Source organism: Tympanuchus pallidicinctus, unplaced genomic scaffold (genome assembly GCF_026119805.1).
Source record: "Tympanuchus pallidicinctus isolate F22 unplaced genomic scaffold, pur_lepc_1.0 scaffold2, whole genome shotgun sequence".
Classification (NCBI taxonomy): Eukaryota; Metazoa; Chordata; class Aves; order Galliformes; family Phasianidae; genus Tympanuchus; species Tympanuchus pallidicinctus.
In genome coordinates, this window is record NW_026294721.1 from 33,713,629 (window position 1) to 33,728,913 (window position 15,285).

Genomic DNA, 15,285 nt, shown 5'->3' on the forward strand with positions numbered 1-15,285 from the left:
TTTTAAATAACATTCATGAATGCTCTCTACTACTATATAAGCTCTCAGAATGAACTTAATTTGAGAGAGCCAGTAGACTGTTAAATTACTGTAATTCACAACCATAACAAATACTTGCAGATAAATGTGTAAATGTATCCCTGTTGAATGAGAACATGTATGTTAGACGGAAAGAAACATCATGGCTAACCTGAAAGGCAGAAAGAGCACAAGCATAGGGAAAGGACAACCATATTAGCACAGAAGACTTCTTGACACTATGGAAAAACTTGTTTAAACATACTTCCAACACATGGAGGAAAGCAACCACACTGCTCCTTGACATGTAATGAACCTGAGAAATTAGAATTCTTGCTCTCACAAAGCTGAAATGTTCTTTGCTGACAACTAAATGCCCTTAAGGAGAGTACTTGGTGTGTGAGAATAACTTCATGCGTACTTAAGAACTGAAATCAGCAATAAAATACATACAGATATCATAAAACTGTGCAGGGGTAAAAGTGTACTCCCAAATTAAGATCTTCAGTTAGATTAGGAATCTTTGCTAGATTATCAACAATTTCTTCTGCTGTACAGTACAGGAAGGCTTATTACATCCTGCATTCCTGTAAAACATCTGGCTGCAACTGACACAGACCAACTCAGTCAAGTATCCTATCTCCATATCAAGGAAAACTACGTTGAAAAATACTCCACTATACCCTTCACACATGATATATCTAAATCACTTTAGGGACAGCCTTAGACACAGAAATACTCTTCCTACAGTAAGATTACTCAGTACAACCACTAAAATACTGCTCCAAAAGGGTGGTTGTTTTTTTTTCTCCAGCCTCTTCACCCAAAACATCTTGCTGCAAATAAGCTCAGCAGGCACAGTGAGCTCCAGCTATCCTCTCTTCTTTGACAAACAGGGAGATGCAGAAACAACCTGGGAAGTTTCTGACCAAGAAGAAAGATAAATGATCAGTGAAGCCTCCAAGGTTGATAGCTCAAAAGCTCACTGAAGCTAATGGGAGGACTGGACCATGAAAGATCATGGGAGCGGTGGACAAACAAGCAGTAGCCTCCAGCTGATTCCTGTATTCCTTTCAGTAACAGGAATGCCCTATCCAAAGAAGGTCTCACTTCCCCTGCAGCACCCAAAGGGTCGGAAGAGGAGCATCCAGGCAGCATTTACAAAAGCACCCTAGAAAATAAAAGCATTCTCACAAATGTCATTAGACTGCCATCCAAGGAACCACTAGAGAGCAAACATCAACATAAGCATTGGCAAAAATTACATCCAACCAAAAAACACTAGAAAATGATTTTTGCAAACATGATTAGAGAAAATAACACTTCTCTGATTCCTTTCCCACCCCCCTTCAAAAAACGAGGCCTAAACCTGTTAAGAAAATGGCTCCGTTCCTGAAATTTGTTTGGATCAAAGCCAAAAGACTCTCAAAAAAGAAAATAAAAGATAATGACAAATGACTAATTTGTGAATTATTTTGCATTTGGCACATGCAGGGGAAAAGTCACCTTGTGAAAAGTTCACCTTTATCTACATTTCTTTCTACACAAGAAAAACAACACAAAGCAGCCTAAAACAACACACTTTAGAAATTGAGTAATAAGAAAATTCCAATGACTTCATCAGCCAAAACAATGCAGAGCCCAGAATCAGCAAACACACACCCTTCACTTTATTCTAAGTGCTCTGCGCACTTGTTCACTACTGCATTTAGTTTTAGAAGGATGTGCAATAGAACTTTTCTCCTTCCTCTTTTAAACCAGCAGCATGATTAAATCATGTGAGCTTGTCTAGAACAGACTCGGTACAAAACAAGCAATTGATTTTTTAACATCAACATAATACTTCCATTGACTTAGTAAACATGAAGAAAAAACTGCAGTTCAAGTCATTCAAACATATGATGTCCTAATAAAATTCTTCTTGCTATACTGAGAGATTTAAACTGCAAATAATTATTGCTATTAACAAAAGTCAGAGAAATGTGTAATCTAAAGCGTCACAAAGCCAAATGCTTAAAAACATTATTTAAAATGTTTTTACTACATTGTAGACTAAATTAGTGCCTAAGATCAGAGCAGGTGTGAATAACTGACCATCAGTTTAAAAGCGCAGAAGTTGCTTCTGTAAAAACACAACAGAACCAAACTTCCTTTTCCCTTCAAATTAAAGCCAAAGCCCATCTCACGGTTGCTCCAAAATTTCCCCACAGCTAACCAAGGAATCAGAAGAAAACACACCTTCACTGGCGTAAGGAACTCTGCGTTTAGATGGGCTGCTAAGGGGAGGATCCAAACAATCTCCGAGATCATTTGCAGCTGGGGTGACGATTATTGTCATATCAAGGCTGACACAGTTAAATAATTTTTCAATGTAAATCGTGTTAAGTTCTCCTTCGGATTAGCAGCCTTGACTCCTCCCCATCAAACACTGTAAAGGCAACTCTTCCATCTTGCAAGCAAGAAGGCTCAAATTTGACATAGTGCTTCAGAGCTACAGACAAGCATGGGATATACATGGCAAGCAGAGAACCTCTAACTACTCACAGATGAAGCTCACTCAACAACGTGCTTCAGATTTATATTATGACCTGTTTTCAGGTGAGAAGTTGGATACACCACAGTGAACTGCTACCTCATTATAAAGCAGTTCAGAAAGGACGAGAATGAAACTTATAATTTAGATACTATTATTTGAGATGTAGTCTGAGTTGCAAGATGCATATTTATTATCAGCCATGTCAAAGTATCACAGACAGAGGCACTGCAAGTGCCCTTTTGGAACAGCAGAATTGCTTAAGGTGAATCTGAAGATCTCTATAAGAAGCTTGTTCTTCAAAAGCTTCTGAGTAGATGTTATTTATTTTGTCTTCCAAAAGAAAGATAAAAACTAAATAACAGCAATGCATATAAACTAAACAAACAAACAAACAAACAAAAACCTTAACATTTCTGGAATCTTTGAAAGCCAAGATGGAAATGGATTCACTGCATCCATGACATGACATCACATTCATTCAGATACGGAAGAATATTTCATGGTCCAGTTATCAACCTAGAAAACCCAATTCCTCGCTTTATGGGCTCACATGTTAAAGCAACAGAAATTTTTCTTTGGTGAGTTTTGCCGCATTCCACCTTATCAGCCAAATTCTCCCCAGCATGCTTGGCCTCACGAATGGGCTACACTGCGAACCAACTCGGTCCTGCCTGAACAGTCAAGGAAGCACAAAAATGAAAACCTGAAAAATAGCATGTCTCAAATAATGGCTTCTAAGGAAGACTTAATATTTATATTAATTTAGCCTACCTTTCAAGATGTTATCCCATTATAAGTAAAAACTAGAGCAAACAAGTAATCTGACCATTATCTTGCTACACCTTCTCAACCTGAAAGGCTAGATCTATAAAACTACATAGAATGTGGAGGTTTGTTTTAAGCACCAAAATTCAACGGGTCGTGTCACTGCACTGACAAAAGAAACAAGGAAAATTTGATTTAAGCAAATTTGTGACATTATTTTATCTGAAGTATTAGTTCTTTCCTAATCCCCCTTCTTTTAAATCTGTCACTCTATAAAGAGGTATTCTGAAGTACAGAAAAATAAAATCTCTCACAGAGATTGCAGAAAGACTAAAATTCAGCAAAAGGTAAAAATTAGCATTCATATTCCATTCACCAGCTGAAAACATCAACACCATGTTGAAAGATCTCCAGCAGAGAACAGCAAGCTACCAGAATATGCCCTAGTGTTGCAGGAAGTATTTTAGGTGCAAATTTAATGAATTAATCCAGACTGCTGTTTACCTGCAATGATGTGTGCTGAAAGCAAACCAGACCTTAAAGACATGTTTAGAGCTGACACCGCTTGCTTATTCACTTCCACATTCTTTACAATATCACAAACATCAGAACACAAGCGATGTTAACAGAGAATAATCCCTAATCCCCGACATCCTTCTACAATCCCTTTGACGTGGATTTAACAAGGAATTGACATATCTCCATTGAGGCTTGCTTCTAACAGCAGTAACAGCTTCCAACAGCAGTAACAACAGCACACACGTGATTGCCCAAATGTATCACAAAGACTTACCACTGACAGCCAGAATGTAAGGGAGACAAACACATTACAGCATGCGGTGCAGCAGGCATTACTGCTGGGCTGTAGCAGTCACACTGTATCATTCAGAAAGTCCTGAGTTTACAAACAGATACTTCAAAAAAGGGAAATTTCCTTTCCCCGGGACCTCATGGCAAAGTTCAGTACAGGATAGCGCATTACACTCTTCTCCACGGATTCAAATCAGGCCTTCATTTTCACGTTTAAGTTTAAATGTAATGGAAACTTTGAATTCAGAAAAGCGTAGACACACATTTACGATAAAAGCTGCACTGTCAACATATTTCCCAGCCTTCCCCTAAAAAAAAAAAACAGTTTGCAAGGCTGACGTTAAAATTTTTTTCCAGTATAAAAATGGGAAGAGGATGCACTAATTTAAATGACTTCATAAAGCTTCCCTTTAAGCACAGTATAGCAACAGTCACAGACCTCCACACCTCTGAAACATTTAGCATAAAAAATAACCACAGCCTGAAAGGAAACAAAGAAAAGCCTACTGAGAAAATTAATAACCTTAATTCTTATTATTTTGTGGTCCGTTTTAACGCTCGCCACAAGAATGCAAGAAATGAGGAGAAGGCATCGTAAACACTCGGTTGGAATATACCCACCCCTGGCCGAGAGCTTTTTGGTGTTGATGATTTTGGCAGCATACTCCTGTCCTGTGGTGATTTTCATACATCGCCTCACGACCGAGAATGCCCCTCTGCAAGCCAAAAGGGGGACAGAGCGTCAGTGTCACCCGAACAGCTCCCTGCCATTACCACCGCGCTGCCACTCTTAGGGAGCGGCGCGATGCCCAAAGAATTAAGGGGGCAGGGGGCAGGATAATAAGGAAAAAAAATATATAAGAAGAAGGGAGGCTTTTCAGAGGCGGTCAACGTCGATTTTATTCATCGCAACAGCAAAGCGCTGCTCAGCTGGTTCGAGCCGTGCGACCGAAGCCCTCGGCCGGCATACACCACGGCCGCGCGGCAGGAAGGAAAGCGGCACGTTACGGCCCCGGGGCGGCACACGCCGGGGGCGGCGCGGCAACGGGTCCCGCTCCCAGTGCCCGCACCAACATGGCGATCGGCGATACGCGCCCCGCCGCAGGGGGGCGCCCGACGCGCCGCCCGTTGTTGGCGGTCGCGAGCTCCGGCGGCCGATAGCGGGGCAGCCCCTCACCGCCCGGTGCCCATCAGCACTCCCAGGGATCCCCGCCCCCCCGGGCTGTACGCACCCACGGGGTCGCGCGGGCGCACGGACCGACTCTCACCCTTGAAGCAACGCCCGGGGACGAGGCGGGGCTGGAGGCGTCGCCCCGCGCACCCCTGCCCGCGGGGACCGAGCCCTCCTCTCTCCCCCGACTCTCGGTCCTTCCCTCCCCCCACCCCCGACCCCGAAGCGGCTGCCCCGCGCCAGGCGGGCTGCGTACTTACTTCCCGAGCTCCTCGAAGAGCTGGTACTCGTCGGTGAACCTGGTGCAGGTGGCGGTTGAGGCCATCATGGGGACGGGCGGCCGCCGGTGCCTCCGGCGGCCAGGGGAGGCGAGGCGGCAGAGGGGCCGTGCGGTGGGCGAGGCGAGGCGAGGCGAGGCGAGGCTCCGCGCCGGCTTCTCCTCCTCGCCGCCGCCGCCTCTCGTGACGGGGCTGCCGCCTCCTCCCCGCCAGGCGGCTCGTCCCCGCGGCTCGGCTCTCCCCTCCCCTCGTCCCCACCCTCTGGGAAAATAAATAAATAAATAAAAATGTTGCGACGGAGAGGCGGCACCGAAAGGGAAAGCAAAACCGGGGCGGGGGGGCGCGGCACAGCCGCCGGTGACGGGGCGCCTCGGCCCTACGCTCTCCCCTCCCCGCGGGCAGCGGGGCCGCCGCGCCTCGCTCTGCCCCGTTTCCCGGTGCCGTGCCTCCCCCTAGCGATCCGAGCCCGCCGGCCGCGGCCGCCCCGTCGCGGCTCTCTGCCGCCGCCTCGCCGCCCGTCGGGGACGCCGCGAGGCGGGGGTTCCCGCCACCGAGCTCGGGGAACCGCTCTGCGCGGGGACGACCCCTCCCGCTCCGCACCGGGGACAGCGGCGGGAGGCACGCAGCGCCGCTGGCCCCGAGGAAACGGATGCACCTGCGCCCCGTTCCTCGGCGACCGCTGACGTCACCAACCGTCCCGCGGGGGCGGGGGGGCGGCCGTGCTCGTGGGCGCGCGCGGCGGCAGCCGGCGGGAAGCGCGACCGCGAGACCCTCCCCCGACCCCCCCCCCCATCCTTCCCGCCCCTCGCCGTCGCGTGGCGTCACCGCGGCCGCGTGCGGGAGGGGCGGCGGGCGCGGGGCTCCGCAGCCCGGGGAGGGCGTGTGGGGAACGCTGCAGGCGCGAGGCTGCGTGCTGCGGGCGGAGGAAAAGGCAGCCGTGCGTTCACGAACGGTCGCCGCGGGGCTTTGACCTTGGGCTCGTTCCTGCGGCGGGGAAGGGTAGCTCCGCGCGGAGCAGCTGGCGGCCGCCACGAGCGCCGAAGGAGGGCTGGACGACCCGCGCCGCGCGGCGTGAGCCGAGAGGGTCCGAACGTGGTTGTGCGAGGAGTCCGCACCGTGCTTCGCTTGGAAGGATGGGAATGCTGTTCCTGTAATGTCACTGAGAGCCTTGCTGCAAATGCTGTTGGGATAAAGCATCTGAGCATGGGAAATTCTGCCCCCGAAGTATAAACGTGTCTGGTTTTGTATTCATTTCATCCCCAAGATTTCCTGTCCAAAATAACCTAAAGCCAAAGCAGCAGCAGCAGGTGAAGAACTGCTAATGGTCGTAACTGCAGCATTCTTCACAGCCCAAAGAAATGGTGGTAACTGCAGCATTCTTCACAGCCCAAAGACACTCTACCGAGTTGGAAATCATTACAGTTTGACTAAACGCCATCCCAAATGTGGTCATTTCCACACCCGCCACCCAGGCACACGCTGATAGATGCAGCCATGCTCCCGGCCCAGGCCCTGGCATGGCTGGTGGTCTGTGCCAGGCACCTCGTGTGGTTTGCTGTGTGTTCCTGTCTGCTATACATAGTGGAGGTGCATTAAGGAATGAGCACTGTGCAGTGCTTTAAACATGTAGTGCACTGGAGATGTCAGCTTGCATTACAGCCAGAGCCGCGCTGTAGCGGGCAGCCTGCAGCACAGGGGTAGGCAAGCAGCTCAGAGCACCTCGTGCTGGCGTGCCAGCAGGGACACACGCCATGCAGGTTTCCATTAGGATCCACAGCTGAGACCTCATAGGAAGAGTTAAAAATCTGGCAGCTCTTCCCTCAGCTAATGCGGGATGTGCGTGTGCACGCAATGTGAATGTGTGAGCCTGTGCACAGCAGCAGTTTTCCTCCTAGCAAGGCAGCTGTATCGTGTAGAAATGGGCTGCACTCATGGCGTAAAGGAGCGATAGAGGAAGGCTGTGAAAATGGGGAGCCAGTAGCAAACATTTACTCCCCAGTTCCTCTTCAGGGGAGAGTTGTGTGCAGGATGCCGGTACAAAAAGACAGGGAGATGTCTCAGTTTATAACAGCAAATGAATGAACTGTCAGATTGATGAAGGGAATATGCACAAAATATCACAAGGAACAGAGGCGTATTTCCAACTCAGGCCATTCTGTGATTCTATGATTCTATGATATTTCTTAGACCCTTGAACAAAACTGCAACATGTGAGTCATGCATAATTTTGTATTCATCTCCATAAATAACACAATCAGCAGGACTGAAGCCCCAGGGCTGTCTGACGATGTGCATATTTACAGGGGCATGTCCGGCAGGCTGCTGATCTATGTATTCGTAGGCACTCAAAAATAAAGCGTATTCCCCTGTCCTGTATCATTTTTTTCTAACAGTATATCCTGACAACAGACATTTGGCCAAAGTATCTGTTGTGACTGTGCCATCAAAAAATGTTCAGAAGAAATTACTGAAGTCCATCCATTTTCTTTTTCTGTTGGAGTTCTGTTTGGTAATGATATTAAAAAGGTGCACCATCTAGACCAAAAATAAATAAATAAATAAAAATCTTTCTCTTCCACTTCCCAATATGAAAAAAAAAATTAAAAAAAAATTGAGAAGGAGCCAAGGTGTCCTAAGAGCAATATCCACTATGAATTTTATTACAGGAGTTCAGGAAAGAAAATAATTGTTTACAAGAGCAGTATCGTAAGGACTTGGAGAATTTCCAGGGGGACAGATACTTGGGAATGATTAATAGCTTGCAAACACTTGAGCTGGAAAGTTTTCTTCTTGTTACAACAATGCTCCCTTAAATGCAGTTCACTCTTGAGCTGAAACAGAACGATGATTTGTAGCTGCTACTTAAGTCCTCCATAAATTCACCAAACTTTCTGAGAGGAGCAGAGCCTCTGCCACGGCAGCCAAGGACCTGGGCCTGTCAGTGAATTCTAAAAGCTGGCTCCAGGTTCAGGTTTCCCTAAGGCCGCAAAAGTAGTTCATCTGTGGTTGCTTTAGTGGACGCAGAAAGTCAGATCTACATAATGAACCAAAAAAGGCTTAGAGAAAATCCTAAGACATGTTTCTCTCCTCCAGAGAAAAAGAAATATTAAAAGAGAATTGAAAATAGCTGAAGTCTGTAAGAAATGGAATAGCTGTTCCTCTAACGTCTCTGCAGCTTAACAAAATGTTACAGCCCAATGGAACAAGCACTTAATTTCAGAATCTGAAACAACATTTATTGTGGCAAAGGAAATGGTATTTTTGTTAAAAGTATGCTATTCATCAAGGGCTTTCCTGTATATGGCTTTTTTATTCGCCAAAGTGAGGTTTTCATTTTATTTCTGATCTCGCAAATACAGACTTTCTCTCTGCTTGTGTTTTGAAGGAGTTCGAGAGCTTTTGAAAGGTCATTCATGTGCACTCATTATGAGCTCTGCTAGGAGTACTGTATATTTAGCTTATGGACAAATTGAATGGCCACTTACAGCAGAGGTCTAGATAGAAAACGGCCTTGATTGATACCTAGGTAACCATGGGTTTAGAGAAATACTGTTTAGTACCAGATGGTCTTGAATGGCAGCCCATGGTCCCTCTCAAGTATTCCTGTGGCAAAGCTTTACTGCCCCAAAGTGAGTGACAGTGAACACTGATGCGGTTACAGGTGCATATGACAATAAAGCCAATGAACTGTAACTTGATCAATAAAGCATACAAATCTTGTTGATACAAAATGTGAACCCAGATTGGCAGAACTCACTGGTGAGCAATGGTCTCCTTAGCAGCATGATAAAAGTCCCTCTGCCTTGTGCTGCTCTAGAGAGGCTTGCATGGACAACACCTGACACCCAGCTCTGGTTGCACCAAGAGAGTGGTGGTGGGCTTGACATAACAAACAAGGAAGGAATGAAGGAAGCTGAGATCTGTGCAATAAGACAACAAATTTCAACATTTCTGCTAACACGATCAGCAGGGAGAGGGCAATGGGTAAAAGTACGGTGGGAAAGTCAGAGGAGAGATTCTGAACTAGAAACAAAACAGAAAGGAAAAGTGCTGCGTGGGAGAGAGGAAGGGAAAGATGCTAGATAGCAGATAGAAAGGGGAAATCAGTGCAACAGGGCTGTAGCTGATGGAGTTACATTACTTGTATAGTGAGAAATGAGAAAAAGGACAGTAAATGAGTTTTGTAATAGGAATAGAGAATCACAAACGGAACAAAGGAAGAGGACAGGGAACAGAGACAGAAAATGTTATTTTAAGAAAAAGGAGTAAGTAAAGAGAAATCGAAAGAAGGTCAAACAGTTATTGGTGTCAGGAACAAAAATGATCAATGTGAAAGTGGATAGAAATATGAATATATGAAGACAGTGGGAAAAATGGAGAGAGGTTAATCAGAATATCACACAAATATACAGGAACAAAGAGGTATAAGAACAGACAAGACGATTAACAGTAAGAAATCACACAAGATAAGATATTTGGGTTTGCAGTTCACTGTAATGGTTTGGCACTGCATTAGCTGGCTGTTAAAGTACTGTGACTGCTGAGTCTGAAAGGGGTGCACTTCTGCTTTTTCACCTTTGGACATGAAATGATCCACGCTTTCTCCATGAGTAACTGCAGACAGTGCTGGGAAGATGCGCTCTGAGGTGGCAGAAGGGGAAAGTTCCCCATGGGAAGAAATAACAGTTTCTTCCCAAAAAACTCCACTTGGGGGCTTCAGCTCAAAGTCAAGGCTAAGCTTTCTGTAATGGCTCTTTAATAGGAGCTGGCACAGGAAATTGTTTTGTAATTGATAGACCTCAATGCTTTTACATATTGCTGCAGAAATATTAATTTGGAACAGGAGGCATGCAGCATCAGGGACACTCAGCTGCTCTTCCTGCCGTGAGCGGCCTCAACCCAGCAGACCAAAGTGAGCTGGAGGCAACAGATGTCAGATCAGCACTAAGTTATCTGTTGTGCCATTTTTTGCACTTCTTTTGTTTCCTCGTTGGAACTGTTGCTTTTCTAAATAAAGATTTTGGCGGGTAGTAACTCTGGTAGCATCACCTGGTCAGTATGGCAGAATCACTCAATGTAGCCCACATGCTTTCATCTCCAAGCACTGATTGTCGTCCAATCTGTGTCTTTGTGCCTTCTGCAGGAACAGCTCCCTCTCAAGCACCTTCTGGTCAAGACCCCCAGCTGCCATCTCTAGAAACTGGGGCCAGCTGCAGCCGCCCCAGGTCTCCACCAAGTTGGAAAGAGCCAAGATGGAGACACTGAGAGGTCTGACTTACGGCATGTTTTCTTCCCACGGGGAAGCTTTATTGCTCAATCCCTTGCTGTACTTGTTCTACCATGTGTGCATAAGCACTCAGTGAAGTAAATCCTTGAAGGTTCCCCAAAGAAAATTAATTATTTATCCATTATTTACACTCTTGACAAGCACCTTCCTACTCAACTACAGCAATGTGTGTGCTCTCTCTTACTCTCCTGCTGCAGCGCTCCTATGTAGGATTAATTTACTCTTCAGTGAAGCAGAAAGATGTTGGCAGAATAACTGATTTGATAGCTCAGTGATTCTGTCATGCTCTTGTTATGCGGGGGACCAAGTCTTCTTTCTGGCCTAAAAAAGCATTACTCCTGACAGTCTAGGAGACACTGCAGGCCATTTGCCTCCCACCTCCAGAAGCACCACAGGACAACTAGGACAAAAAAAATATATATTTTTTTGGTGGCAAGAACAAAACTACAGGCCTAGCAAAAATGAAATTTTAAATTTGTTTGCATTGGAAAGGAAAAAAAAACCTCTAATGAGATACAAGTTTCATTTAAGAACTTTGAATGGTTTGTTTTTTTATCTTCATTTGAGGGCATTTTTAACTGAGAATAACAAAATAATACTTACGAAGAAGTTTGTTTCTCTTTAATTCACTTCAATTTTGAGCTGCGTGTTTATTTATTAACTGCTAGCAAATAAAAAAGGATAAGGAGATGCTGCAGGCTGTGGTTGAATTACTCAATTGAGTAAGGACTGGAAGTCAGAAAGGAATAGTGAAACACAGAAGAGCAAAACAGAGACAGGAATGCAGAAGGTTGCTGTATAATGCACTTAATGGCTGAGACCTTATCAGTGGGGTGCCAAACCAGGAATTCAGATCCAGTGACAAAGTCAGCAAATACCACTGCCAGAAGCAGTACCATGGTAAATCTTGACACCCAGCTCGAAAACACCAGTGATTTATAGAAAGGGTTCAGACTGTTTCAATGTTTCAGTAAAGCTATTACAAGCTGTAATACTTAGGAACATCACTGCACAACTGCAATGTGTTTTTGAAAAAGAGGAAGGGACACTTCTCAAAACAGTCATTTAGCAGCTGGTTTATTACTGGTTTTGCTATCAGTTACCTTTCTCTGCAGGCAAATCACCAATTCCCTTTGAGTTGAATAAGGACATATCCCAGTACCTACTAAAGGTAAAAGGGGTTTTCTTTCCCTGTTTTCAGTGGATCTCCTGGTGAGCACTGTTGAGATAAAGCTTTGATGTGTTAGGCTGTCAATATTTTTAACCAGCCATGTTGATAAGGTCACTGATGAACCTCAAAAGTATTTAGTAGCAGGAAGACAGAAATCATTTATCTAGACTGACTTCTCTTCTCACAAGCACTTGGAGTGAGTTATTCAAGACCTCGCTGGACTGTAAATTGCCTACACTCATTTGCTACATACAAGATCCAGGAGCTGATATCTCAAATGCTGTCAATAACTACAGATCAGACTGTGCACATGCATATGTACACTATTATGTTGTGTTTTGAGGGTACAGTGAGGAACAGATAAGCACACACACACACACACACACACACACAAAATACATAAACAAACAAACAAACAAAATCATTGATCTTAATGTTCATAATTAAATCTGAATGGTTCCAAGATGCTACTAAAGTGGCCTGAATTTTCATCCCAATCAGATGACTAACATAGTTTATGCATAATAACTTTGAGAGTTTCTTTGCTCAAAGTTTCCAGCATTAACAAAAAAATATAGAAATATCTGTTACAAATTTATCTGAAGCAGCCATGGATCTAGGCCTTATTAAATTATTAAATTTCTCCCCAGTTTTCTTCAAGAAAGACTGGGAAAGAGATCTCTAAGTGGAAGTGAGTTGTGAGTATGACGCTGGGGAGATGCATCCAGTTGACAAAGCACCTCCAAGAAAAGGTAAAGGAAAAGAAACAACAAAATTAATCCAATCAGACCCCAGAAGCCCCAGTTTTAGAAAATGCCTGATGAAATCTTGTCTGAACAAGGCTATAGACTTTCTACATAAGGTTATGGGTGACAGTGCTCAGGTCACTCATTCAAGCAATGAAACCACTTCAGGGAAGATAGTTATGACAAATACAAGAAGATCAATCATCCCAGTGACACACTCACTGCTTTAGGTTCATTGCAACTTAACCTTGCAGAGCTGCAGGAGGCCTCAGGACTCCAAAGTGTGAGCAGAAAGCCCAGCAATTTTGGAGGTGTGCTGGAGGTGGCACGTGTGGTGGAAACTGTGGGAGTGGAGACAAGCCGTGATGATGAGTGGGTGCTGGCTCCAGTGTGCTTCTGTAGCTTCTGTTACTGCTCTTCAGGGGTTTGGTTTGTTGAATTTATTTCTGTGGTTGCTTTCCAAATGTTTCTGGAAATTTCAGCACCAGCCTTGAGGCTCGCTGGCTGGATGTCGGCGGGACTCAAGAAGGACAAATGTAACTGCCTCCAGAGTTTCCAGAGAGATGTTACTTTTGGTTTGGTTGTGATTGAATCTGAAGAACATGTGCATTTTGTTTCTGGTGTGGTAAGAGGCCTAATTGTCATGTTATCTTGTGATCTAAATTCAAGAGAAATACATGCATCTGGTAAAGTGGACTATGACAACCTCAATATCATCACCATTATGAATTAACTGCATTCTGTTGACACATTCCATAAAAGCTCACAAGCTTATTCATACAAAACACAGGGATGGCATTCTCTGTTCTGTTGTGTTCCCCATGCATTAAACAGTCTGTGTTAAACAGGTAATGGAAATTGTAGGCAACTTCAAAGTACTACAAACTCACAGTGTCATGCATTGGTTTTACGAATCCAGTGTTTAATCACAGTAAGATCTAGAACAAGAAAAGAGGGGAGAGGAACAGTAAGGAGATGATGTGCTTCAGTCATTTTTAAGTCATCAGAGTAAATTCCTGTTGGTATCACTGCTACTAATCCCCCTTGGCTGGTCTAACCACGGACAGAGGAGATTCAAAAACATACAGTAAAGTTCAAGGCATTTCATTTCATTTGGTGGAAATTGTGTGTAGTTTTTTACATAGGGCTGAATCTTAATGTTTTTTGGTGATTGTTTTATAAATAAGTGCAGGACTTCCAAAACAAACCAGGGAGGTGACTGGAGTAATTTCATCTACAGTACATTTAGATTCAGAGCACTCTGCTGGTAGAGAAAGTTAAAGAAGGAAATCAATTACAGTACACCCTGCTCCCCCACAAAGAGACTCCCAACATTGGTGACTGACTGGCTTTCTGAGAGGAGATGAGATCAAATCTAACTAGCAATGAAGATATTCAGAGCTGAGAAAAGAAACACATTTGAATTTTAGGGTGGAAATAGGTCAATGTTGAGGTTTCAGAAGCAGGGCAACATTCTCAGAGAGATGAGAAATGGAAAATATTTTCATGGCAATAGTTTGGGCAGGCTGAACTGAAGAGGGGAGAAAAGTTGTGGTCAGAAATGAGGAGGATATTGAAACTATCAGTGCATAGGCAAGTGTTGAGACAGTGTTGTCTGGGGAGGGAGACTTTTGAGAAAAACAAGGTTTTAAAAACAAATGGAGGAGGAATGGAGTAACTGGTTTAGTGACCTAGTCAGCAGGGAGTGCTAACAGTAAGAGAAAAGTGAATAAGAGTAATGGTATGTACAAATTCCAAGCAGCTGGCCTTCACACTAGTCTAACTTTGTCAGAATGCTATTTCCTACCTGTGTGCATGTTGCAAGCAGCACACTTCAGAATACTCAGAGCAACAAATACACACTTACTTACTGGCCAAAAAACGTAAAGTAAAAGAGATGCCTTGAATTAAGGATAGTTCACTGGAACAAAACTATTTGAATAAGGGAAGTGTTGGTTTCCTTTTCCAATAGAGTTATTCTGAAAAATGTAAATCAGTAGCACAAGAAACTCCTTTTCTTCTCTTTTGCTTTTGTTATACTCATTTGCAAGAGTGCCAGAAGTTCCCAACATTTCCTTGCTCTGTTATCTCCAGCTCCACAGAACAGCTACTGTTGTAGTGATCTTGATAAGGGCGCAGCTGGCAAAGTGACCACGACATATCAGTTGTATGTAACATGATATTTGTTCTCCCCACTTACTTGGTACAAAAGACTACTGTAATGATTTTTCCTGTTCTCTGTTTACAAAGCAAATTAAAGATGATCCCATCAGTCCTTTAACTTTACTTCCTTCCTTCTCCCCAGCCATACCTTGGACCTATTGTACCCAGCGATGTCTATTGCTTCTACTGGGTCACTTCAGGGCAACTGTTCTCAGCAGCCCAGCCCTGCAGTATTTCCTTGCTTGCAACACAGAGAAATATTTCACAGTGAGACATCTGACCAAATGAGAGCATTTTCAGGTGTGAGACAAAACCAACAATTTCAGTGATTATTTTGCTC

The 15,285-nt window shown here is 44.4% G+C and overlaps 2 protein-coding genes across 23 annotated transcripts in view; both read right to left on the minus strand.

Moving 5' to 3' along the window:
- Positions 1 to 5,745, minus strand: part of CAMK2D (calcium/calmodulin dependent protein kinase II delta) — a 162,871-nt gene extending 157,126 nt beyond the window's left edge. For all 19 annotated transcript variants that reach the window (XM_052681549.1, XM_052681541.1, XM_052681532.1 and 16 more), the window contains exons 1-2: positions 5,561 to 5,745; positions 4,751 to 4,845 (exon numbers count right to left, since the gene is read on the minus strand). In XM_052681549.1, the coding sequence (XP_052537509.1) occupies positions 4,751 to 4,845; positions 5,561 to 5,628 (163 nt within the window). In that variant the 5' untranslated portion in view covers positions 5,629 to 5,745. The remainder of the gene's footprint in view (positions 1 to 4,750; positions 4,846 to 5,560) is intronic.
- A 2,461-nt stretch (positions 5,746 to 8,206) lies between these two features.
- ARSJ (arylsulfatase family member J) overlaps positions 8,207 to 15,285 on the minus strand; it is an 85,123-nt gene continuing 78,044 nt past the window's right edge. For 2 of the 4 annotated variants that reach the window (XR_008206452.1, XR_008206451.1), the window contains exon 6: positions 8,207 to 13,720. The gene's annotated coding sequence lies outside the window, so the exon portion shown is untranslated. The remainder of the gene's footprint in view (positions 13,721 to 15,285) is intronic. The other 2 variants (XR_008206453.1, XR_008206454.1) reach the window with 2 other exon arrangements.